Below are 27459 nucleotides of genomic sequence, written 5' to 3' on the forward strand. Positions count from 1 at the left end.
TCATCTTGTTTAAGTAGAGAGGTTTGTTTTCAGAGACTACCTGTCCTTCTACCAATCTTTCCTTCTTAAACCAAAATGAACAATAGCATTTTTGCCACTGACTTTAAATGATGGGGTTTCCTATAGTATATTTTTTTTATTAAGTTATTCTTTTTTCCTTTCCAAGGAGCCATTTTTAAAACGGACATGTGACCAAGATATTCCAAAAAGGACTTATCCCCCAAAAAGCAGTAATCAAGAACAAAAGAAGTGGGGCAACGTAAGATATGCCGCCGTATACACATACACCAGTACTTCCTTTGACATGTTTTAAGTGGTGTGTGATCGCTGGGTAATAACAATGAGGCACTAAGTTGGGCACACTACTAGCATGTCTGGGAAAAACTCAACCAGACCGTTGTTCAATCGAAGTCCCTTTCAGGTCCTTGGTCACAACAGACCTCTGTGCTATAGATGTTGCTCAACTACTCAGAATACTGGCTGATTGAGAGTTTAGACGAGGTTAGGGGCCATGTACAACAGGGCTAGTTTGCATGCATCATTATGCAAACTTTTTTTCTGTGTGAGTGATATTATCCTTGATATTCATTTTGTCGCAGCAAGAATTTTAAGCAAAACACTTGTCATTTTAGCTTGTTCTAGACCGCTGATAACTCTGGTTAGTAATGTTTCACTCTGTGTTTTGGGTTCTCAGATTTTCTGAATTTTTAGGCTTTTGATTGGAAAAGTAGCCAAAACCCTAACCCAGACTGCCTGGCACTATCAGATAATGCTGAGCTGTTCGCGTTAATAACCCTTTTTTATTTTTTCTACATTTTTCCATACCACAAACGGATTCGTGGGCTATGCAAGGGAAATACATATATATTTTGATTTCATTTTACAGTATGTTAGAGTTTTGAAGTTTAAACTTAATCTATGTACAACAGGCAAACAACATATATGTCCCCTGCAGCATTTTTACACATTTTAAAGACATTTTATGTATTGTTTTTTCCTTCATTTTATTTAAAATCACACATTTATTTGTTACAGTTAAGAATGAAGACCGGTAGTTAACTTACATCAGAGTACTTTACAGGTTAGACATGTTATTTAAAGCGACATTTCTATCTAGGGTAGACGTTTTAGATTTTAGGGAATGAAATATGAGCTGGACGCACAGTAAACCCAATCCCAGTGATGGCTGTATTCTCTTAGGACCCTAATAAAATAACGAATTTAAATCTAATGATAGGATGTTTTCTTAGCAGCACATACGCCCATTTGCATATTACTGAAATTGAAAAATCCACACATTTTAAAAAGGTGCGATACTGCCAAGTGTGTACATTGGTAACCATGACGATAGACAAAGAAGTTCATAATTAATGTGGTTACATAACAAAAATGCAAGCTGCAAATTATTGCAAACGTCTGCTCTTGCACTTTCTTTCAGCTCGAAAGTTGCAATATTTTTTGCTGAAGAACATTTAATGATAGGTGAGGGATAGAACTGTCATAGCTCTCAAAATCTAACCAGTACATTCTTTTCTTAAAGTTAAGAGCATTCAAACAACATTAGGAATCTCTCTCTATGATCCATCGATGGCACCGATATGCCGCAAGTGCATGTGCACGTGTGCAATGCTGATATTAATGTTCCCCGCAGGCCAGTTTATGAAACATTTGCACATACGCAACAAAAAAACGGATCACGTGCACTTAGCACTCATTTTGCTGCTTAGGTAACAAGGAATGGAGCAAAAAGGGTTTGTCGCAATATGTAATATCTAAAAAAGTCTGCACTTGCCAAAAATAAATCAGGCTTTTTGGAGTGTGTGTAGCATACAACATAAAAAAATCCATTTGCTACATTTCTTTTTATATAACCATGGAAGCTGTGAGGTATCGTGAGTAAAACTCAGACACAGAGGGATAGTGATTGTTAGATTCCAGCCCGCGGTGTGCGCACCCGGGGGCTGGCGTGTCAGGGCTAGGCCGCGCGGCCTGTCGCGCAGCGCCAGCGCGAGCTGTATTGAAGTACACCCACGCTCGTTGCTGGTGTGCCCCGGAACTGCTTCCCGAACGCGGGGGCGGGGCTTTTATTAGAGACGGAACATAACATTCCTCCTTTATTGTAAAACAACGAAACACAATACAACATGCACTCAACTGGTGTGCCTTGGCTACCACACATAGTCACTTAGCTTGGCTGGCGGTCTCGTGGCAGTTCTCAGGCGGTATCGCCCTTCTCAGGGACTACACCCCCTTGGTTCCCGATCGGGTTCACCTTCATTGGTGGTGTCCTCGAGGCTAGGGGCCTCCGGTGGTTCCCAAGTTCTGTCCTCCGCTCCTGTTTCATCTGGGATGGATCCAGGCTCCTCTTCACTGGCCCGAGCGTCTTCTTCTTCCCAGTGACACTCTTTGTCTGTCCACAGGGTGCGGGGTACCACCTTGAACCACGACGAATTCCTCGTCACTTGACGGCGTCCTCGTGTCACTGTCACCATGGATCCGTGCCGATCACTGACAGTCCATGGCAGTTCCTCATATCTGGTGTCGAGCTTTGCCTTGGTGGGGTTGCGTAGCATGATGACTTGATCCACCACTTGATGGTTAGACGGCCTCGCTCTCCTCTTGCCGCTCATGTGGGCATTGGCACCCCGTCTCCTCATTTCTGTGCGTTCCTCGTTGAACGCGTCCGGGGTCCTGCTTGGATGATGCGGGATCAAGGATCTGATGACGGTGCCAAACATGAGGTCCGCCGGTGGTATGCCCGTTGTGCTGTGGGGGGTGACTCGATAGTTTCGTAGGAAACGGTACAGGTCAACTTTCCATGGGCTTGCGTTCGCCTTGGATACCCTGAGCACTTTGTTAATTGTTCTCATGAATCGTTCAACGTCCCCGTTTGCCTGGGGCCATCCCGGCATGATGTGGTGGTACTGTATATTAAGTTCCTGCAAATAGTTTTTGAAGTCCTCCCCTGTGAACGGCGGCCCGTTGTCACTTTTGATGGATGTGGGTAATCCGTGAGTTGTAAACATCTTCTCGATGGCCGGAATGACCACTTCCGCCGCTGTGGATTCAACTATTTCTACTTCAGGATATCGTGAGTGGTCATCAATGGCCACCAGGAGGTAGAGGCCTTCGCGCAGCTTACAGAAGTCAATGCTGATTGCCTCCCACCGAGAGCGGCCGCGTTCAGCCGATAGAATAGGTTCCGGTTCTGGCGGGGCTCCCGTTATCTGACAGGATAGGCACATGTTGATTAGCGTCTCGACACGTTCTTCGATCTGGGGAAACCATACCCTGTGCCTTATGCGGGCCTTTGTTCTCGCCAGTCCTTGGTGTCCTTCATGCGCTAGGGCCACAACCCTGGCTTGTAGTTTGAGAGGAATTACGATGCGGTTTCCTCTGAGTATCACTCCGCCTTCTGTGATCGACAGATCTTGCCTGACGGCGAACATGCCGGACAGAAACCCTTTCGCTTCCTCGGTCCTGTTGTGGGTGTAGCTCATGAAAGTCTTCCAGTCACCTGAGATGATGGCATCTCTCACTAAGTCGCAGCAAGGGTCCTTGTGGGTTTCCGACTCAATTTCTTCGATGCTTACCGCCTTGGGTCTCATTGCACGTACCACTTGGCATATGTGTTCCTCAGTCTCTTCGGCTACTTGGATCTCGTGTTGGGTTGCCGCTCGCGGATGCCTCGAGAGAAAATCCGCGGGGTTTCCACTGCCTGGTCGGTAGATGAGATTGAAGTCGTGTTGCTGAAGGTGTAGGAGCCATTTGGTGATTTGTGCCGGAGGGTGCGACGATGTCCCCATGAAGATGGGCAGTAGGGGTTTGTGGTCGGTGATCGTCGTGAACCGACGCCCATATACGTAAAGGTGAAAATGCCTGCACCCCCACAACATGGCGATAGCCTCCTTTTCGATGTGAGAGTACCTCTGTTCGGTCTCCGTGAGGGCTCTCGAGGCGTACGCTATCGGCCTTTTCTCCCCTTCCTTCGTTACCTGCATCAGGATGGCACCGAGCCCAACCGGGCTTGCATCCACGAACAGTTCTGTGGGTAGTTCGGTGTTGTAATATGCCATTTTGGTGTTGACGGACAGGGTATCTTTAATGCTTTCGAACGCGTCCTGGCATTTTTGCCCCCAGTCCCACTTGGTGTTGGCTTTCGTCAGTTCCCGTAATGGCTCAGATAGGGTTGCCAGGTCTCGGATGAACCTCCCGCAGTAGGTGGCCATGCCTAGGAAGCTGCGTACTTCCGTGGGGGTCATCGGTGGGCTTGCGGTCTGAATGTATGCGACCTTCTGGGGGTCAGGGGAGATGCCTGTGCTGCCAAACTTGTAGCCAACAAAAGTGATTTCTGACCGGAGGAACTCACACTTCTCCCGGTGTATGGTGAGCCCAGCTTCTTGTAGTCTGCCTAGTAGGGTTCGAAGCCTTTTGATGTGCTCTTCTTTGTCGGGGGCGTGAATCAAGATGTCATCGCTCACATTGAGGACACCAGGGATGCCCCTGATGACCTCTTGAATGGTTTGCTGGAATACCTCAGCCGCCGACGATATCCCGAAACTCAGGCATTTGTATCTCTGCAACCCCAAGTGCCTCGAGAATGTCGTGATATAGCGAGAGTCCGTGTGTAGCTTGAGTTGGTGATACCCCGCCTTCAGGTCAACCTTTGAGAACACACAGGACCCCGTGAGGTCAGCCACGATTTCATCTATTGTTGGTGTGATGTGGCGCTCTCTTTTGATGGCAGTGTTCGGGAGGCGCATATCTATGCAGATCCGCACTTTTCCAGGCTGTTTGGGTTTTCGCGTTACCACCATTGGCGAGACCCATGGTGTGGGTCCTGTGACCTCTTCTATGATGCCGGCTTCTTCCAAGGCCTTGAGTTCCTGCTCCACTTGGTCTCTCATGTGGAACGGTGTTCTCCGATGTCTTACGGCCTTGGGCTGTACGGTTTCATCGATGTGCAGTTTGATGGTTTTTCCCTTAAGACAGCCTATTCCCTCTTGTAGCTTGGGGTATTGTCTTAATATGTTCTCCACCTCCTCGACCTCATCGACGTGGCAGACGAATTTGACCACTCCCAGATCTTCTGCTGCGTCCCCACTCAGGAGGCATTCGATTCCTGCCTTCACGACATAGACTTTGGACCACAGGCTGTTTTCACCGTGTTCCAGCATCGTGCGGAACCTGCCAATCACTGGTAGGGGCTTCCGGCTGCCATATGCGTATAACAGCGTGTCTGTGCTTTTCAGATCTGGTAGGGGTTTAAGAGTCTGGAATATGCTTGTGGGCATCACATTCACTGAGGCGCCTGTGTCAATGGTCATGAGGATGCGCTGGTTCTGGATGGTGACCATGCACTTGCGCCTTCGGGCAGATTTTCTTGGCGGTCCCTGACCTTGGCTCAAAGCATGCACCAGATACACCTTCCTCCCTTTTCTGTCGTTGTCTTTACTGATGTCTTGCTGCACTGTCGAGACGTCATCCCCTTCTTCCTCCGTGGAGGAGTTGGCCACTGCGACCCTCCTTGCGTTGGCCTGCTTCTTTTTCTTGGTCGCATTCTTCTCAGGAGGATTCGGTGGGGGCTGAGTGGAGCTGCCCACTGATCTGCATACGGTAGCATAATGATCCTTCCTGCCGCATGCTCCACACGTGGTTCCTTGTGCGGGACAGTTGCGACGGCCATGTCGTGGGCCACCACACCAGCCGAATCTGTGGGCCCGGGAATGCGCGGTTGCCACCTGTTCTGGCCATATCCCCTGCTGTGGTCCTCTCTCGAGGATAGTTTATTGGAGATCTGGGCGACCATGGCAGTGCTGAGGGCAGGTTGCAGTCTGTGTAGCGTGGCCTCCATGTTGGTCGCTCTGGTGTGAGCCAGTTCCCTTTGGCGTCCGAGTTCAAGGATGCGCTGTAAAGGAATGCCTCTCTCGCTGAGGATCAGGCGTCTTAGTTTTTCTGAGTGTACGCCATTGATGACTTGCCTCCTAATTTCCTTATCCACGTTTGTGAACTCGCAGGACATTTCCAATTTTCTCAATCGGGTGTGGTACGCGTCTAAGGTTTCATCCGCTGCCTGTATAGTGGTGCAGAATATAAAAGTCTCGTAGTCCGGGTTTAGTTGAGGGAGAAAATGAGCTGTGAGGGCATCTTTTGCGCTTTGGTATGCATCTTGTCCATCATCAACATTGAGGGAGTTGAAAATGCGCAGTACCTCGACACCCACACTGAGCAGTAGGTGTGCTTTCATCTTCCTGGCCGCTGTAACCTCCTTGCACTCCATCGCCATCTCGAACTTCTGGATCCACAGCTGCCATCTGGGTCCGCTTGACGATGGGTCCGTGAAGGGGTCAAATGGCTGGATTAGAGTTGACGACCCTCCTTGCGTGCGAGGCTGGGGGGATGACAGCGACAGGTTTGCCGCAATTCTGGATGGCGTGGTGGGCCCAGGGGTTGATGTGCCGGCCGCCATGTCGACGTGTACCTTGACGGTGCTGTCGTGATACGCTCAAGTGACTGCCAGCGCTGAGGAATCGGGCCTTCACCGGATGTGCCGCGGCCCCCTACCGCTGAGTGTGGAAGCGCAGGACCTGGTGCTTCAGCGTTGCCCTGGTTGGCAGTCCGTGTCACTGCATTCAAATATGGGTGTCCAGATGTCGACTGGCTCCACCATGCCCAGCTGGATGTCGTGGGGCAAAGGAGAAATGCAGATGTGGAAACAGATGAAAAAAAAAAAATTTTTTTTTTTTTTTGGGTGGGGGGGGGGGGGGGGGGTCACGTGTGCGATCCGCCCCCCACCGGGTGTCCAAAAATTTCGACGCGATGGATGTGGGCCATCGGTATGCTTTCACACACCGAGCGCGTGTTGGATTTCGTTCCGCCTCGTCGCCATTGTTAGATTCCAGCACCCGGGGGCTGGCGTGTCAGGGCTAGGCCGCGCGGCCTGTCGCGCAGCGCCAGCGCGAGCTGTATTGAAGTACACCCACGCTCGTTGCTGGTGTGCCCCGGAACTGCCTCCCGAACGCGGGGCGGGGCTTTTATTAGAGACGCCGTGCATCACCGCGTAGCGGGACGCAGGGCGGAACATAACAGTGATGATTGCTAAAAACTTTTATTAAAAGAAATGGGTTGGATAAAAGCCTAGGTTTTTCTAACTCTAGGAGCAAGTTCCCTGCCTCAACAAAACTAACTACGGTCTCTGGCAAGATGTCCAAAGTAAAAGTCTTTCGTCCTATGTCCAAAACCATGCGCTGACCCGCACACGCTAAACCTATCATAAAATGCAAAAGGGCTTAAAGTTCTGTGCATGCCAATTGCAGCTTTAGGTCACAAGTTACATTCACAGTTCCAAACGTTCCAGCATCATTGGAAGGAGGTTCCCTACCCTAAGCGTTTTAGTTCTTTCGCAGTTCACAGTCTCATAATCTCCAAGAGGGTGTGTGCCTCCTCTCTGCCTTTCCTCTACATTCAAATAAATGGTAAGAATTTCATATTAAAAGATTGTTCTTTTTTCTACTTACAATCTCTTTCTTCCCAGGGACTTGTTTCCCATCCCCTAGGTTTCACAGATGCACAAGGCTTCTTTATTTTTTCCTCTTGTTTGCTTTCCGCACAGTTCAGATGTGAACCTCCTGACTCATGAACAAAATAAGTCCTAGTGTACTCTCCTGCCAGGACTTGGTTACAACGTGACTATTTGTATTTAGGGTGCAGGTCCCAGACTCACATTTGAATTACCTGGTCTACTTCCTGCCAGGACTTTATCAGACTTATTCATTTTCTTTATTTGGGTGCGCGTCCCAGACCCGCATTCAAGGTGCCTGGTATACTCTCATACCACAACTTTACCAATGATGTAACACTCTCATATGTTCACATTCTTCTCCACTCAAGTATTGGGCCTTTGCCCGCCTTTCATTCACAACTTCATGTGCTTGCCAGGTTCCCCCAGACCACCTGCTCGGGTTCTCTGGGCTTTCCAATTACTTTCATTTGGCTCGCGGTGTATGCCTCGAAGCGCCGGTGCCGCAATCTCCCTGTGTGGGCTCTCTCGTCTATCCTGGCTGCATTGGCTTTCTCCGTAGTCTGCGCATTGCCCAGTGGTAAGCTTCATCTTCTGGTGAGCATCGCGTAGGCTTCCCGGTCCTTGCACTGCAGCAGCTCTCCCAGTAGAGCATATGTTGCTCCTTACTTCCGCACAATTGTCCTCCAGTCTTGGAGCCTCCTCTTCTGACACTGCCACAATCTCTCCTGCTCTTCGATCTGCTCAGCGTCCCTCCTGTTTCCCAATCATCCTTGGGTATGGTGCTTCCCCATCTTCCCGGTTTTTTGGGTGTTTAAAGTTCCCAGCATTGGCCAGCTGTTTGGAACAACTAGTCTGCACTGTGTGATCCTCGGTGGGCATGATTTACATTAATCAGACCATCTTCCTTTTCCCAGTAGGCCCATTGGAACAAGTATGTGTTTGTCTATGGCTTTTAATAGGATGTTTCAGATCACAATATGCCATACATAGCTGTGAAGGCAATGACAGTTGACTTTTATCCCTCAAAAGGGTGGGGGGCTTTGACAGGTCTTCTAGCTCGCCATCTTCACCCCACCAAGGTTGGTCTTCCCCTGTGTGGTCCTCTCGCAGATAGCCACCCTCAGGGTCGGAGTCAGGTAGTTTCAGCCACAGGGGGGGAAGACTTTCCCTGGGAAGTTAATGATGACTTCACCAGAAGCCAGTCAAGTGAGCAGAGTATAGGAATCATATGTTATCCATAAGGAGTATTAGTGGCCACCCTGGCGGTCAGATTTTGCAAAAGCTGCAACCAGCAAATGAGGCCAATGGACTAGGCTAAAACAAGGCATTCAAATAGTCAATACGGCTCCATACTAGCGTGGCAACTATCAAGGGTCACAGATGACTAGGCAAAAGTGGCAACACTTTGCAAAACACCTTAAAATGAAAGTGGCCCGTTTTGCAGACTGCACTAACCTGAGAGGCCATCGAGAGTGATGAGGAAAGGTAGACACCCAAGTTCTTAACCACCATCATTGGAATAGGAGGATCACCCAAAGCAGAAGGCCAAAAGTAAGGAGACCATAGAGCGGGGTTCGCAGTAGAGCCAACCACCAGAACCTCTGTCTTGTCCCCACTGAGTTTAAGTTAATTGCTTTTCATCCACCCCTTCATGGCCGCCAAGTACTCACACAAGCATGATGGCACCTCAACGTGGTTTAGATCTAAACGAGCCAAAATCTGGGTGTAGTCGGCACAGGTGTACCATTGGATGTCATAGGAGTGGATGAGACAGACAAAAGGCTGAATATAGATGTTAAATAGTATGAGTGACAAGGCAGAGCCTTGAGGGACACCACAGGAAAGCACATGAGAAGAAGAAGAGAAAGGAGGAAGAGAGAGTGGATGGCCCCTGACAGTCAGGAAGGATATAAATCATGCATAATGGAACCAGAGAAACCCTCCAAGGAGAGGTGGGACAACAGGATGGAGTGATCAACAGTGTCAAAAGCAGCTGAAAGATCTAACAAAATTAAGGCACCCACTCCAGTCCCGTCAACCAGCCTGGCCAGATCATCAACTACAGAAACCCGGACACTCTCTGTGCCACGCCCCAGATGAAAACCTGACTAGATGGGCTAAAACAAACATGAAGAGTCAAGAAAAGAACAAAGAAGAGGAGATAACAAAGATTCCAACAGTTTCATAAAGAAAAGGAGAACGGAAATCAGACAGAAATGTACCAGAACACAAGGATCCAGTGACGGTTTCTTAGGAAGGGGAATGAAAATTGTCTGTTTGCGCTCCACAAGAATGGAGCCAGACTGACAGGACAGATTAACTGCCTTAGTTACCCAAGAGAAGATGCCAGGCATCGCATCTTTGAGTATATCCAAAGGAATGGGATTTGAGGGAGCACCAGATTTAAGCTGTCTAACAGCATTTAATACTATTTACATGGCGAACACAGGAAAATAAGATCATGTATGTGATGCAGTAACCTCTTCTTTAGTTTGGGCCGTGTTAACAGTGCTCTTACTTGCCAGATGGATGTTGTTACGTATATCAATAATTTTGGAAAGTGAGTCGCAGAGTAATTGATTGTGCACCACTCTGGGAGAAGAGTGGGTAGGGAGGAGAGCGATTTATCACTGCAAGCAGTTCTCTAGACTGATTCAGAGCCGTCTCAACTTTGCAGGTACAAAAGACCTGCTTTGCATCTCGGGTGGCAGCAGGATACTATTTGGTAAGCTGGCGAAAGGCTGCCCTCTCAGAGGGCCCATAGGAAAGACGCTACTTGCGTTCAGCATGTCTTAGTTTAAGGCGTGCTGCTTTCAGCTCGTCCGAGAACCATGGCTCAGAAGGATGTCTAGAGGTCTAATAAGTTTCAATGGGTAATTGGTTCAGCCACACACCGCGGCTGCAACGAACTTTGAGGGAAAAGCAAAGGAAGGAGCACGAAGATGCCTAGTTAAAAGCAAACTTCAAAGAAGAAAGAGGTGGAAGACACTAAGTTAACAGTGATCTTCAAGACTGTTTGGGACCCCGTTCAGGGTCGACAAATAGTGTGTGTGAACTTCCAGACTGTTTGGGACCCCGTTCAGGGTCGACAGTTTGTAGTTTGTGAGAGCTGTGCAGCTTTTTTTTATAAGACCCAGGGATAGCCCTGGGTCTTTGAAGCGTGGCAGTGGGGGCTGAAGCCCAACCCCCAGGCTGGCAGTAGCTGACTGTCTGGCCTGGGAGGGGGGCAGTGGATTGTGTTTCCCCTGCCTGACTGTTGGTTTCCTCTGGGTGCTTAGCACCCTGTTGCTTCATGGAAGGGTGAGGTGATTGTTCACACCTCACCCTTCCCTTCCTTTGTAGTGGCAGAGACTTCATGTCTCTGCGTGTGATGAGGAGAGGGGTCAGGCTTGGGGCGGAAGGAGCTGCCCCTCTCCCAGGCCTCCCAGATGGTGCCAACAATTACCCTGCCTCGCTTTGGGCGGCCCTGCAGCATTTCCCAGAACTCAGTGTCTGGGATTAAAAAAAAGACAGAAAGACCATGTGGCCACTATTACACCTATCTTTAATCATAGAGAGCAGCAAATTGTGATCTGCGGAGTACCAGTTTCATGTCATAATAGCTGAGGAGTGAGGTTTAGACAAAGCTACTGGAAACTGCACTGAGAAAGGCACTAAGCAGTGATCAGACCAGAGAACTTGCTTAACAGAAGAAATATGAATATGAAAGTCTACTGAGAAGATAAGATGTAGAATATTGCCTAACACATTAGTAGGCTCATGAACAAAATGGTTAAAACAAGATCTAATAATGATAAAAAACGGGGCCAACAGAGAGCATGCAAAGTATTAAACCTAATAATAAAATCACCTAGAACTACTAGGTTAGGGAACTTAACTTGCAGCGACAACAGAGCTGTAATAGTGAATTAAAAAACAAGAATAAGAGCCAGGAGGGCAATATGCACTGAAAAAAAATAATGAAAAGGAGGCAGATGCAGTGAGATGTACCAAGAGAGCTTCTGTGAGACTGTGAGACAAATGAATAGTAGAAAGATGGATGATGCTGTAGTAATCCGGGGGCACCTGAACCAACACAGGCACAGATGTTTCTTTAGGCCACGTTTCAGTTAGGTATAAAACATCTGGGGAGTGTTTGCACAGAAACTCATGGATAAATGCTGCATGAGAAACAGTAGTGCGGACATTAATTAAAAAGGCTCCAGGGGAAAAATGTCCACCTTTCTCACACTGAGAACTCATAGAGATAGCAAAACGAAGACATCAAAACACTGTACCTGAAGCTGTGAGTTCCAAAATAGCATTCTGTGTAAGCTTCAGAGTAGACAAAAGAGTAGGACTGTCTAGCCCGGACGGGCCCTGACGGGCTTAACCTTGGTGCAACATCAGCATGACGGGCTTGTTCCCTCTGTGCTCGACCGCTGTGCGTTTAATGTGGTTTCACAGGATAAGGGCACATATTATTGCCATAACCAATCCGGTCACGCTGGCAGTGGGCAGTGAGAACAGACTGACCTTGGTCTGTGAGTGCAAGAAAGAAAGCAAACATAAAAAATACTAAATGTAAACAAATAAGTTAAAAGAAGCACTGAAACACCATGCATGTGCAGGTAGGAGGCGCCCAGTCACACACCACGGCCCGGGTATTACCCCGGTCCCTAAATGGAATTAAACATTTGAGAAATATAAAAGTATGCAATTAAATGAATTGAAAGCAACACAAAAGAAATGAGGCCAACAGCCGTATCCTTGTGTATCCAGCGCAGGACAGTGAATAAGGAGACTAAAGCTCCCCAATGGCCAATCCGGTCATGCTGCCAATGGGCAGCGAGAACAGACTGACCTCGGTCTGCGAGTGCAAGAAAGAAAGTAAAGTAAAGGCTCAGCAGGGACCAAGCACGGGCCTCGGTTTACTATGAGGCCAGGCACCCTCTGCCAGAAGTCACTGGCATCACAAGGAACAAAACAATATGAAGGATACTAAATTAAAATAATTAAATAGGATAAAAGAAGCTGTGAAACAATATTCTGCATGCAGTAGGAGGCACCCCGTCACACACCATGGGAGGGGTGTTATCCAGGTGCCTGAAAGGAACTAAAAACGTGAGAAATATAAAAGTACACAATTAATTAAATTGAAAGCAAAAAAAACACAAGAGGCCAACAGCTGTACCTTGTGTGAGATAATGCTGCAAATATGACATAGCCCACTTTATGGCCACGGCATCCAGCTCAATTGTAGCATAGTTTCCCTCTCTAGGAAACAGCTTACGACTGATGTAAAAAATCGGGTGTTCAATGCCATCATATTCTTGGGAGAGAACTGCTCCTAAGCCAACCTGGGATGCATCTGTCTGCAGTCGAAATTATTTAATGAAATTAGCCACTTTCCAAACGGGTTCACTGCACAGAATTTGCTTGAGAGTGATAACACACGCTTGGTCTTCAGGGCCCTATTTTAACATTTGTGATTTGCATTTCTATGTAAAACTTAAATATAACTGTTCGGGTCGGTTATGGGAGTGACTTGTGATCTAACGTATTTGCTACAAAAGTATTGTGCCAGCCCGTTGGCCAAGATTGTTGTTACTTGTTAAGGCACAAATAAATGAGGCCATGGCAGATAGGGCTGTTGCAATGTCAGTCAATGCAGGATCGGTCGCACACCAGGCATACAGAATGCATAGACTCGTCCTTTGGCTATCGCTCTACCATTTCGATAGGGACCTTTTATATTATGTGAGTTCATGGCAGCCCCATAGAAGGGGACCAGTAGTAATGTATCACTGAAGTGCTTGGATGAATATCTTCTGCCAGAGTAAAGAAAAAAGAAATTTGGCAAGTGTATGAAACAACGTTCCACAAAAGCCACAAGCATTTGCCCCACAAGTTGACCTTTTGTTTCCTTTTAATTTTTGCCATCAGGAAAGGATCCCATAGGTTGATCCCATATATTCAACCTAATATATACAGAATCAGCCAGAAATTGTCATGACTTTAACGTGGATATATGCTCAGTGCCAAATTATCCATTAGGCCAAGTAGGCACTGGTCTATGGCCTCACTCCTTTTTCGGGACCCGGCACCCACCAGTGCTTCATTCTAATTTTGTATTTGAGCCCAAATTTCACCAAAAACAAAATGAGGAAAGCAAAAATGTAAAGTTGTCTTGGTTTATTAAAATGTTTTCAAAAATGTTTTGTTTAATTACATTAATAATTGTTAATGTTTAGTTAATGCTTAGTTTTGTGTAATACAATTGGTTCATTAAATGTGTTTGTTGGTGACATTTCAAACGTATTAGGAGATCATTTTTTTTCAGGGGGCCCCGAAATGTCAACTGCCTAGGGGCCTCCACAGTGTTTAACACGGCACTGTATATACCCCCATTTGTTGGTCGAACTACACGTAGGCTGTAAATGGATATATCACCGAGTTCAGCCACATTACTTAGCCTGGGCTTTGTCTTACACTGAGTTGCTACTGTTTTAGTTTAAATGCTAGTAAGCGGAGCTGATAACCATGTGCTTTTAGTTATTGCAACATTATTAAGTAAATAAGTGAATGGGAGTGAAACTCCTTCAGAGGATATTCGAGTTAAGAAGCACAGGATTTACAAATGGAAATTAAAAACACTCTTTGCTAGGGTAACTTTCACCTGTGAACGTACCAACTATGTAAATACGTGTTGCAACCTCTTTAACAATCATGCTTGTTTTCTTTGGTCAAAATACTGTATTTGCTTTGTACGGTATGTCTGAAATCAGCAATACCCTCACATTAGTGTCACACCCATTGGCAGGGCCATCTTAAGCACTTTGGGGGCCCTGGGCATGGACACCTCGAGGGGGGCCCCGCTCCAACAGACCTAAAGGATATAGAATATCTAGTGCGCCGCACGCCATGACACAATAACAACTCATAGATTGATTTGCTGCCTCGCAGAGATCAAAATAAGCATGGTAATCTCCCTTTCAGATACATTACCCTCTTCATTCATGTTGTAACAATGAGTGATAAACAAGTAGCATTTCAGGGGCAACATTGGCAGGTTACGACAACGGTACTTGTTTTTAAGCCTATATACAGCAAACATTTAATCTATAGCAGCCACGTGGAAGCTATAATTGACATTGTGTAATTGCATGACACATATTTTATGACAAAGGTGCACATAATCCAGAATAGTCAAAAGACTCAAATTAGCTGCCTCGGAGACAGCATAAGTACTCAATTATGGATTTGGGTGACCAATGGGAAGCAAGGATAAAACTGCACATACCATAGCATGGAGAGAAGATTACAATTTGAATATACCAGGAAGGCGTCTGTATCCAGAGAGATTGAGATTAGAAGTGGGACATGGTTTTCAAGCAATGTTGTCATTCGAGAGCAAAGAAACAGGTGGCTGTGGTGTGTAATATCAATGCTTACTATCATTATAGAGGAAGCAACGCTATATATAGCCAGTGAAACCATCAGTGAGTCTTTTTTAAAGATCATACCCTAAGAACGAAATAATTCTGAAGGGTTGGCAATTTTGAAAGGTTTAGGGACTTGCAATTTTGACAGGTGAGGAAATACAAGATTAAATGAGATACCCAGAATCACACATTGATTAAGAGGTGAAGCTGGGTTCGTACCCACTCTGCAAGTTCTACTCTTTACCAATTTCTTTTCAAGTTTTTACCCAGAACTAAAATAATCCCATTTTACAGAACTGACTTGGAAAATATGAAAATCAGGTAACACAATAAAAAGATTTTTTTTAAAACAAAATGTTATAGAAAAATATTATGCAAAATTGAATCATTCTAGCTTTGTTGTCTCCATCCTCAAGGAAAGTATATAAATACCAACATACTAATGGTTGTGATCTTAAAGGATTGCAGATCAGTTTCTCTTTTGTATTTTAAAGCTTTGAATACACCCCAAACTGGGCAATGCTGCATGGGCATCCCACAAGCGAGGCAGGGTAACTCCCCGTGCCTGCTCCTCTCCTCCCCCCAGCTACGGAAACACGCAGTCTCGGCAGCACAAAAGCCACGGAAGGGTAAGATGCAAACAGTCATCTCACCCTTCCTCCAAACAGCAAGGTGCTAAGCGCCATAAGGAAAACAACCATCAGGCAGGGCCCAGTTTCAAAAGATCTTCCCCCACCAGGGGGTCAGACAGTCGGCGACAACAGCAGCCCCCACCACATACACAACAAAGACCCAGGGCCTCCCTGGGTCCTATAAATGAGAGCAGCATGCTCAGAGTAAACACAATCTGTTTGTGGACCCTGAACGGGGACCCAAGCAAACAGGAGGTTCACTGTTTACTCAGTGTCTTCCAAATCTTCTTGCTTCTTTACCACAGAACCCGCCCACCCTACAAAAAGGGGAGAAGAACAAAAAGAAGTACAAGGCACTGTACGGTGCCCACAACAAGTCGTGGGACACAAGAAGGTGGCACGGGTCCGAGGGGGTAACCTCAGGACCCGGTGCCCAAAAGTATGATACCATCATGATATGTGATATTGTTATTGCCATAACCCATATCTGTACAATAAAATCCTACGGCCTTTTATTGCCAACACTTGATACAAGTTGTGAGCCTATCATTATGGGAGAGGGTTTGGGGTTCGGCCATTACTAATGCATGAATATGTGTTCAGCAGTTAACAGGCTTAGGCAATGGTATTTAAAAATGTGCAGAAAAGCCTTTTGATTGTACAAAAAGCAAATTCTTTTGTTGTCAAATAAGCAGAACTTAAAATATGCTTACAAGAAGCCTGCAATATCTGGTCTGCTCTCTTCTGTCTAGAACTCCTTCCACTCAAATGGCCTGCATGATAGGAAAGATCAGGTAATTGGCCAAACAATACCACCAGTATGTGAGAAGCAAACCTTTTTTCGTAGAAGGCAGTACAGTACTGTCAGTGATATAAGATTTGTCAGGATCACTGTATCATCTGCTGGCAATGCCAGGATGCAAGCATGAACGTTTGGTTCCACAGTCTGGAATTTGGATACATAAAAACCTCTTAACACCTTATTGTCATCATTGGAGGTGCCTGCATAGGTTTTACAACTCCCCGTCTAAACAAACCAATTTATAGACCTTCACCATACTGATGCAATGTTCGTTTCTATAGCAACCACTTTCTGGTGCAGGTACATTGGTGATGATAACACCTGCAGTGCTATAAAGTACATATATATATGTATATGCAGGCTTAACCACTTCATGCATTTGAAACGCTGAGTCGGCCTTGCTGGAATTTGGTATTGTAATCTTGCATATGAACGCATATCTCTGGTGTGCATGTTATAGGTGTTGTGCCACACAAACTATGTATACCTCAGTGAACAGAGCATTACAGATCAGAACAAAATGTACGTGTCAACAACAGACAGAAAATATGTTTAGCCTTAGCAGCACACCATAGAAAATCCTGATGTGTGATATTAATTTTGTTTACCTAGGGAAACTGATTTTTAAAAAAAATAAGGCTCCTTCTTGGGGCACACTCCAGGTCGTGTGTCCCGGGGTAAGTGCCCCTTTTGCCCTCCCATAAAGACGTCTCTGCCCATTGGGTTTGTAGCATCACATAAAACGCCTTTCCACTCTCGACGGATGCAATTAGGACAAGTAGCAAGTTAGACTGTGTGGCTATCTACCAAGTCATCCGTATTGAAAAGCCTACGTTGGGAAAGTAGGGACTGCGTCATTCTATTTCACCGACATGTATCAAAAAGCATCCTCATGGCAAATCGTGCTTTCAGTCATTGTCGGTATTATGGCAATGGCTCATGAATACAGCTGCGCGGGGGAGTTCGTGCTTTCGAGAAAAGGCCTTGAAAACTTTAGCGATATGAAGAAGAGACAAAAAAAAGCCCCTGGTCAGCGACTAGACAGAGGGGACAGCAGAAGTGCCGGTATCTCCTCTAAACCAATGAACGTCACTGCTGAGATAGCCGACTTCCGTTAAAGGCCTGAGAGGGACCAAGAAAATAAATGGTCCTTTAACTCTCATTACGATAGCGGCGCTGATAGATGAGAAACAATGCACCTGTGAAGAGAGACACATCCAGAAGCATGTCCTCCACTCGCTGAAACTTGAAATTGCTGTCTCCTGCGCGGCGCCGTGTCCTTGAGAAACCATGAGGCGGAAATGCTCCAGAGGTGGGGGGGGGGGGCCACCGCTGAAGGAGACGTGTTGTGAGCAGGGCCGTGAGGGCTCCTCGTATTTCCGCGTATCGCGAATGTCTTCGGTGCCCTATTGACCAGGGCTATTTTCCCATCGGCGCCACGGTGGAGCACGTGCTGATTAGCAATGCAGGAGGCCAAAGGTGCATCGTGGAAATCAGATTTTATACTAATGTATAGCTTTATGGGGGCCCTCAGGCAAACCCTTACGCCGAGGACAGGATGAGGTGAGTAGGCATGGGGGAGGGGCGGGGGAAGAGAGAGAAAGACGAGAGAGAGAGAATATGAATAGCAGGCCTCCGCGTACAATTCGGTTGATACTGTATTTTGTTGCCAGCAGGTAAAACGGAGGGCACAGTGTCCATGTCACCTTCTTTCTCTGGCAGATTGTCAGGCTTATATTCATGGGGAAATTGTACTTTTAAGAGCACAGTCCCTCATTCCCAAATGGTGGCAGCACAGGGATCTAGATGTAACCCTTTCCCTGCCGGGGCTTCACTGCATTCCTGCATAAGCTAGGATGTGTGTACAAGTCCCAAGGGTAATGAAAGGGTTGAGCACTCTTCCTGGTCACAGTCTATGGTTTCATGTTACACATTGGAGCTTGCACACTTTAGGTGTTTTGTGCAGCCTTCAATATGGTCTGAATGAACTGTAGAAAAAACGGATCCATACCTGCATCCCAGGCTTGATGTCATCAGTCCGGGACCAAGAAACCAGAAAATCCGAAGAATCTCCCATCAGGCATCCTAAGGGAACACACACACAAGTATGGAAATCAGGAGAGCATGGATTAAACATACATACAAGTTCCAGCATTGAGGGATTTCATTTTTTTGTTTTACAAGTGTGAGCACATTCAATAAGAAATCCAAATTTGCAATGGAGAATGAAATTGGTCTTGCATATTTGATTTCATGCGCTGCAGAGAGCCATGAGATTTTTCTACCCACTAATTACTGGCTGGTTAAGGTTTGCAATCCTATTTGGGAGCAGATGACTGTGGCTCTATCCAAGTCATCTTCAGAGCCCTGCAAAGCCTGACTGGGGCTCTTCAAGGTGCGGTAAAGCTCTCTTCTGGGTACCATATATTTGGAGCTACACAGAGGTTTGGTGAATTGATTGGGCGTCTCGAACCGTAGTTTTCCTGATGTTAAGGAGTTACATCTCCAAGTCCCGTCTCTCACAGATATCCAAAGCATGAGACAGTGCCGTGGTGCTCCTGAGCTTCCGGAGCCTGCCAAAAGCTCCATCCTTGAAGTCATCCTTTTCTCGGACCATTCCAATTGTTCAATTCTGACCCAAGATGACAGCCTAACCCTAGCTCTTCAGGAAAATCGATTCTGAATTGACATTAAACAGCACATTAAAGAATGCAACTAACAAGTTATGATAAGAGTATGTGGCCATGCCGACACAATTTCGAAAAAGGAATGAGAACCCTCATTTTTCGACCCCATTAATATGAATGTCCATGTGGTTGTTTTGGAAAGAAAAGGAAGGATGGGAAAAATGGGAAAGTAAGTTGGTAAATAAGGGAGAAGGGATTGGAAAGAAGGGGGTAAGGGAAAGCAGCAAAAGGAGGCTGAGGGGTAGAACCGCCATAGAGAAGAAACAGCAATAGTTGTAAAAAATGAAACTTTGGTAATTTTTAAAGGATTTATATTAATGGGAAAATCCCAGTTCTGACGAATGTATGTTGTTAATTCTTCTGCTTCTCCATCAACTATCCTTCCCTCCTCACTAAATCTGGTAGGAAGACGTTTAAAAAGGACATCCTGGTCTCCAACCCAGGCCCCCCTATCGCTGATACCTATACCAGTGCCTCCTCCAGTCAAACCCTCACTGACATCCTCTTTGTTGTTCCCTCACCAGACCTATGGACCCTAAATATGGTCTCTGTGCACTCTCCTTTCTCTTTTTCTCCCATTAATGGTGGCTCACACTGGGAGGCACCATTTTTTACCATGTTAACTTGAATGCTGCAGTTTTGCTCCAAGGCCCTCAATCCACCTTCTCCTCTTTGATGGATGCTTCCCATGCCGCATCAATTTCCTTTCTTCTCCTGCTGTCCCCTCCCTCCCCTCCACGGCTTCCTTGCCTCCCCCTGCTGATTCCTCCTTGGCTACCTTGCCCTCCTCTCCTCCTTCCTCTTCTGCCCCCCCTTGGGCTTCTTCTACAACTTCACAGGGCGTACCTCTGATTTGTACCCCTCCCCGGAAGTCTTGCAAGGATGGCAACCTTCTGCATGTTGCCACTCTAAACTCTTGTTCAGCTGTCAAACACTCCTGTGACATCTGCCACCTCCTGGATGAACTTGACCTTGATGTCCCCGGTCTCACTGAGACATGGTTTACAGCCAGCTCTGTCACAAGCTTTGACACTCTCCTCTCTGATGGCTACAAGATCCTATCGCGCACAGATCCAACCATTCTGGAGGGGGTGTAGTACTGATCTTCCCTGAGTGGATTCCTGCCTCTGTCATTCCTATGCAGGCCTGCTCATCTTTCGAATGTCTTATCTGCAGGCTCTCTCTCTCTCGGCCATTCCCACACTGTGTCCACCATCTATCGGCCACCTGGTCAGATCTCCTCCTTCCTCTCTGAGTGGGCGGACCTCTCCTCTTCCCTCCGGTCTTAACCACTGAACTTCTCCTTCTTGGAGACTTCAACATCCACCTTGATGCTTCCTGTCCTTCCTCTGGACTCTTTCGCGACCTCTGCGACTCTCTCTCACTCTCTATTCTCCCCTCTGGCCTGACTCACAATGCAGGGCACACTCTGGATGTTCTGATCTCCTCATACCTTCCCCTTTCGATCCCTCTCACCACTCCTCTCTCCTGGAGCGATCACTTTGTCCTTTCCTTCCAGCTCACCCTCTCTACCCCTCAGGCCAAGCCAACTCCAGCACTGCCACTTACCTTCTTGGTTATCCGACCTATGAAGCGTGTGTCAGTTGAGGCTTTTGCCGCCACTTTCTCCTCTCACTTACCCCTCCACCCCCCTTGGCTGACTCACACCCTTACACAGCCCTTTCCATGCTCCACTCTGCTATATCTGATACTCTTGATGGTCTTGCCCCTGTCATGAGGATCCGCTTGAAGCCCAAAGCCAACTGCAACTCTTGGTACGACTCAGACCTTGTCACCCTTAAACGCAAGTGCAGGGTGGGCGAGAGGAAATGGTGTGCTTCTGGTACATCCTCTGACAAACCCCCTGCTGCATTCTCCAAAGGCAATACCGGCTCTCTGTCTGTACCAAGAAGAGAGCCACATCCAAGCCTGCGGTTCTGGGGCATCTAACAACTAGGCCTAGCTCTTTAAAATCTGCAAAGAGCTGGCCAATCCTGCTGCAGTCTCTACATCTCCTGTCCCCTTCCAGGTCCTCTCCACGGCCCTGGCTTCTCATTTCATCTGTAAAACTCAGGACATCCTCTCCTCTCTCTCTTCTCCCCCTTGGGTCCTTCCTCTCCTCTATCTCTATCTCTACCTGTGGTGTTCCTCAGGAGTCTAACCTCTCTCCCTGGCTGTTCAATCGATACCTGCCACTTCTTGACCACCGCATTGCTGCTCTCTGCCCCAACTTTCAGTGCTATGCAGATGACACTCAACTCATTTTCAGGCTCCCTCTGCCACCTCCTCCCCTTCTCTCTTCTCTTACTGTCTGTCTGCTACCCAGGAGTGGTGTGCCACCAAGGATCTCTGCCTTAATGCCAGTAAGACTGAGATTCTCCTCATCGGCACACCTGCTCCCTCCTTTCCTGTCAGTCTCTGTTAGGCAGAATACTGTGCAGTTCTCTTAGGGAACACTGCAAAAAGATTAAGACCACAGGAGTAAGCAGTAAACCCAATTGGTAGCAGTCCGCACCACCCAGATTTACCTGGTAGCTGTGGCTGAGCAGTCAGATCTCTCTCAAGAAGAGTAAGGCAGTATACAGAGGATACACAATAGGGCTAAAAACACAGTAGAGCAAGCAAACACTGACCAGAGCTTGTTATCAAAAGTATATAATGATTTATTTAACACACACTTAAGAAATACACTAGCACTATAAATCAAAACAAGTTCCAACACAATCAGAAAGGTATACACACCTCCCTTAAGAATTATTAGACAAGTCTAAGCCAAAACACCACTATTTGTACAAACAGATGTGAGCGCGTAACTTAGATGGCACTCCAACAATTAAGTAAAAAGGGAGAGAAAAAGTCAGGTCATAAAAATAAAACAGTTCCCAATACTTTTATAAGACCAAAACAAGTTAATGAAGGCAGAGTCTACTGTAGAGCTAGAGTTCATAGGCCAGGTCCACTTTAAATGGAGCAAGGTGAAATGTGCCCAAGATCACACAGTTTAGAAATGCATTCAAGTCTTTGTAAAAATGTTCAAAAGAGGTTGGGTCGATTCAGAAGGTAAAGTTAGAAGGGAGGCCAGGTGGAACACAGTACCTTTAAAGTTGAGGAAGCTTCAGCGGTGGCAGTTGTTCCTGGCAGCGGGTGCAGTTTGTGGTTTCGACCAGGGGAAGAGAGGATCTCGTCGAGGAGGAAGCTTGGAGTCGTGGCACTGTCCAGGGAAGAAACCAGTCGCGGAGTTCGTCGGTTAAAAGGTGCGTTCCTGTTATTCGCGGTCACAGTGGTGAAGCTTGGCTATCCGGGCACCGGGTTGCTTGGCACGGGCGATTCAACCAAGAGATGTCCTGGAAGGCGAAATGGCGAACTGGTTGATCCCACCAGCTCAGAGGAAGAAGACTCTTTCAGCAGAAGATCTTCTCTTGTCGTCGGAAAAGTGGTGAGGTTGTTGCAGCAGGGCTTCACCGGTGGTGTCGTGATTGCAGATTGCAGATGGCACAGTTTCTCCCCTCTTTGGATTTCTTAGGTCCTGTGGTGACTTCTGAAGTTCCAGGCCCAAAAAGCCCCGCTTTTATGCAGAAAAACCCCCATTCAACAGCCTAGCTGTCACTCATACATGCTAAGTGGTGAGCTCACCACTGGGCCAATCAGAACAGAGTGAGACTTGAGTTGCTAAGGCGACGCAGTCCAGGGTGCCAATTCCCCCACCCACACATCCTGTGGAACCCAGACAGAGTGGCACCAGTTGGAGGGCTTCTGTGGAGAAGCCTGCCAAAAAGTGGAACAAAGGGCCCGACCTTGGTTGGAGTTACAGAGACGGACACAAACGCCATTTTAGAAAACATTTCGGGCAAAAAGACCCAACCAGTGGTTTTATATTAAATAAATAAACCGTCGGTATCTTTAACATTGCACCAAAAAGTGGTGCGCTTAAAATCAATGGGAAAAGCCCATAGGAAATATTCCGGTGGAATATTTTGCTTGGTAACCACTGCCACCAGCCAGAAGCTCGACAAGGGGGGACTGGACAGTGCCCCCTTGGAAACAGACCCAGGGGCAATCTAATTAACCCCTTCCAGTACTTCCACAATATGATGGTTTGTACTGGTTCTGTTCACAATTTTGGACTAGTAAAGCCAATGGTGACTTTACATGCCCTGGAAGACAGTAGTCAGTCCCAGGGTATGGAGTCTATGTTTGGAGGTCACTATGACACCCCTGTGTTACTGCACTGAGGGTGCTGTGTAACACATACACTCAAACAGATGATACCCTATGGAGTAAAAGACGCCATAGCCCATAAGCACACAAAAAGTCCAAGACATACCTCAAATCATGCCCAAGAGTGGTAGGAAAAGAGTCTCACTCTTAGCAGGAGAAAAAAACAAACCCCAAAAATTCAGCAAAGCTGCTGCGGGACTCACTAGGTTTGGGAAATTAGCCTTATAAGAGAATTCTCCCTAACACTCTCTGGCCGGCCTCTCTTAGCCCTCTTCCTGCCCCCACCTGTGAGGCTAAAACCCTTGGGGTCATCTTTGACTCCACACTTTCTTTCTCCCCTCACATCTCTGATGTCTCTAAGAAATCACACCACCAGCTGCACCTCCTCAGAGGTATTCTACCCTTCCTCTCCTTCCCCCAGAGGCTCACTGTCTCCATAGCTCTGGTTCTCTGTAGGCTGGACTGCAGGCAACAGACTCTTTCTAAATCTGCCTGCCTCTACTCTCCGCCCTCTGCAACTCATCCAAAACAGGACTGTAAGACTTGTCCTTGGCCTCAATCCCAGGGATCGTATCCCTCCAGAACTGAAATCTCTGCACTGGCTCCCAGTGGCAGCGAGGATTATGTTCAAAACCCTCTGCTGTGTCCACAAGGCTGACCCAGACCTGGGGCCTGAATACCTTCAACTCTCTCTTCCTAAATATCTTCCTTCTCGAGCTCTTCGCTCATCCACCTCCAACACCCGTTAGGGTCAGTCATTTCTCCAAGGAACAAGGTAGTGGTAGATCTCTTTCTTCTGCTGGGGCCTCCCTCTGGAACAGCCTCCCTGCCTCACTGAAACTTGAGGAGAACCAGCTCCGGTTTCGAAAGCTCCTCAAGACCTTCCTCTTTGTCTCAGCTTTCTCTCCTCCTCTCCCCTGCTGATCTCCTGGCTGAATCTGAAACTGCACTGGCTACCTGGCTTCCCTCTGACCTAGGGCCCAGGTCCCCCCTTTCCAGTTGCATGCCTGCACTGCCCACCTGCATCCCTTGCACTCTGTGACTTTTTCTGTATCCCTACAGCCCCCTACCAGCACTTGACACCTGATGTCTGCACTACCCTTGCACTTGCCACCAGCTGGTCGCACTTGTATTTATTGTCTTTCTTTCTTTATTTGACTGTTATCCTATGTATTGCACTGCCCGCTCCCCCTTCCCTCCGCACGTTTTCCCTCCCCGCCCCCTCACCTGCACTTGCATGATCTCAATGTCACCTGGCCTAGTAAGATCGTTATGTCTGTCCTCCCTCTGTTCCCCCTCCTTGCCTCGTGGCTCCTTGAAACACTTGTGTATAGGCACGTTATGAATGCCATATCTTATCATATCATAGATGCATTTTGTCACTTTTTACCTCTTCAAACCTTGACCTCTTCTGTATTTAATTTCTTTTAACATTCACTTTGTCGCTAAAGGGGGAGACCCCTGTACCCCTTTTTTCTAATCCATATTCTTCCCCCTAACACCTCCTTGACCCTAACCACCCTAAACTTACTGTTAACCTTACCCTATCCAATGCCACCGTGACAATGTGAAGATATTAGGCAGAATCACATGCATTACCCTTTGGGAACACCACACACAATTAAGACTACAAGTGACAGTACAAATTCACCTTTGGTACAAGCCTGTACTACACAGTAAAGTGGTAGCGATGGCTGAGCAGCCAGACTAATTTCAAGTGTAAAGTGAGCAGTATCAATAGTTACACAAAGGACAGTAATTACTATGGTTCAAACAAACACTGACTCAAGGTTTCTGAGTAAAAGAATATGCATTTATTTAAACATTCATTTGTAAAACAATTCACTAAATAAATCAGCAGAAAAATCACACTCTTAATATACTACATCACACCCAATCGATTCTGGACAAGTTACGCTCAAAATGAAGTGTGAGCAAAATGGCACTCCAGCAATTTAGAAGGCAGGGAAAGACAAGGTTATACAAAATTCAGCAGCACGAACAAGTAAGTAGGCAGGGCAATCAAGGCTTACTACAATGAGGATTCAAATCAATAGACCTGGGCCAATATTAAGGGTTCAGAGTCTTTGCAGAGGATCACACAGTTCAGAGTAGTTCGTGGTTAAGTCTTTGCCAAGAGTTCGTAACAAAGTTGGTCGAAGGAAAAGTTATTTAAAAGATCATTGGGGGTTTCATACTTCAGTTAGGTTTAACTGGGAGGGGACACGGAGAATCAGGAGGCGGGTCGGACTCCGAGGAAACAGCTCAATCCCAGCACAAGAAACCCTCCGATGGTGAATGGTCGAAACCCACCCGACGACGCAGACCCCGGGACCCTCCCGAGAAATCCACCACCCCTGAATGATCCAGATATGTATATCCACCTAAGTAGGTATACCCTCTGCATTGTCCACAAGGCCTTCTGGGGACTTGGGCCAAAATACCTTCAACTCTCTCTTCCTAAATATCTTCCTTCTCAAGCTCTTCGCTCATCCGCCTCCAACTCCCTCAGGGTCAGCCGCTTCTCCAAACAACGAGTTTGGGGCATATCTCTCTCCGCTGCAGGGGCTTCCCTCTGGAACAGCCTTCCTGCCTCCCTGAAACTCGAGGAGAACCATCTCCGGTTGTGAAGCACCTCAAAATCTTCCTCTTTGCCTCCTCCTTATCTCCCCCTCTCCCCTGCTAAACTTACTGAAACTGCACTGAATCTGCAACTGGGCCACTCACCGCTCTCGGTCCTTGGCCCAGCCACTCTCCCCTGCACTGCCTCCCTGGCAACCCCCTGCACCGCGGGACTGTGTCTGTATCCCTACAGCCCCCCTTCCCAGCACTTTTCTGCACTTATCTCGCACTTGCCACTAGCTGGCCCTTGTTATTTTTCCTGTATGCTCTTAACCCTGTACTGCACTATCCCCTTTCCACCTCCCCTTTGCACTTTTCCCCTCCCCTCTACCCTTGCACTTGCGCGATCTGAATGACACCTGGCCTAGTAGGATCGTTGTCTGTCTCCCATTGTCCCCCCCGCCTCGTCGCGCCTTGAAACACTTGTGTATAGGCGTGTACAAATGCCATATCATATCATATCATAGGTGGAGCGGGTTACCTTTACAGTGGAACAAGCCATTCAAAGCTAAACAAGATGGAAGGATCTACGGGTCCAACAGAAGAAGGGGGGATCACGTTGAAGAGTATGTATACCCTGAGACAGAAACCGACATATCACCAAATGTGATGCATGGCGTTCTCTCTAGTTTATCGGTTCATTCGGTGACCCAGTTGGCCAAGATGCGCGCATCGATGCCACCAGTTCCCCAGTGGCAGTAGGACGTTGTTTTTCCTACATGTTTGTACAAAGGAGGGTGGGAGAGAGAGGAGGAACTCCCGAAAATCATACAAATACTCAGGGTCAGGTTGCCCTTGTGGCCCGGCCCAGAACTCTAAATCACATCACAACAGATCAACGAAAACAGCAACAAAGCACCACAAAGGTATCGAACCAGCCTCAGAAATGGAACACCACTATCAGCAAGCAGATATGAACTCAATTTCGAATAAGAAGGGAACAGCAATACATGGCTGATACAAGCTCAATAACACTTTTATCATGGAATGTGCAAGGTCTGAACTCGCCACGGAAGCGAAAATCCGTAGAACACAGGCTTGGGCAATTAGAGGGAGACATTGCGATCCTTCAGGAAACTCATCTACTTCAGGAAGACAAACACAATACTTTGCTACCTCGGCCAAAAGAAGAGGGGAGTGGCGATACTCCTAAGTGATAGGGTCCCCCTAGCAAAAATCACCATAAAAAGATTTCCAAATGGGAGATATCTTCCGCTCAAGGGTCTTTTCGAGGAGCTCCCGATCACAATTGCTGCAATCTATGGGCCCAACTCCGACCAAACTAACTTTATCTCAAATCTAATCCCAACCATTTTAGCATTCCAAGAAGGGCATTTAATCATGGGCGGGGATTCCAACTCGATGCCGAATCCCCAGATGGACAAGACCCTCTCGCCCACTAAATCTGACTACACACGAGCACTCTCTCTGGCCAAGCTACTAAGGGAAACGGCACCGTCGATGCCTGGAGGCTCTTCAACGGAACCTCAATGGACTACTTCCACTATTCTCAGGTTCATAAAGGCTTCTCAAGAATCAACCTCATTCTAAT

The 27459-nt window shown here is 47.1% G+C and overlaps 1 protein-coding gene across 1 annotated transcript in view; it reads right to left on the reverse strand.

Annotated features, from left to right (window-relative positions):
- The window catches only part of DOK6 (docking protein 6), a 2936428-nt gene that overhangs the window by 572952 nt on the left and 2336017 nt on the right, over positions 1-27459 (reverse strand). Inside the window, exon 8 of the mRNA XM_069620782.1 lies at positions 18392-18465. Coding sequence (XP_069476883.1) covers positions 18392-18465 — 74 coding nt within the window. The remainder of the gene's footprint in view (positions 1-18391; positions 18466-27459) is intronic.

The sequence above is a fragment of the Ambystoma mexicanum genome, chromosome 5q, assembly GCF_040938575.1.
Source record: "Ambystoma mexicanum isolate Mex_15411 chromosome 5q, UKY_AmexF1_1, whole genome shotgun sequence".
In the NCBI taxonomy this organism is placed as follows: domain Eukaryota; kingdom Metazoa; phylum Chordata; class Amphibia; order Caudata; family Ambystomatidae; genus Ambystoma; species Ambystoma mexicanum.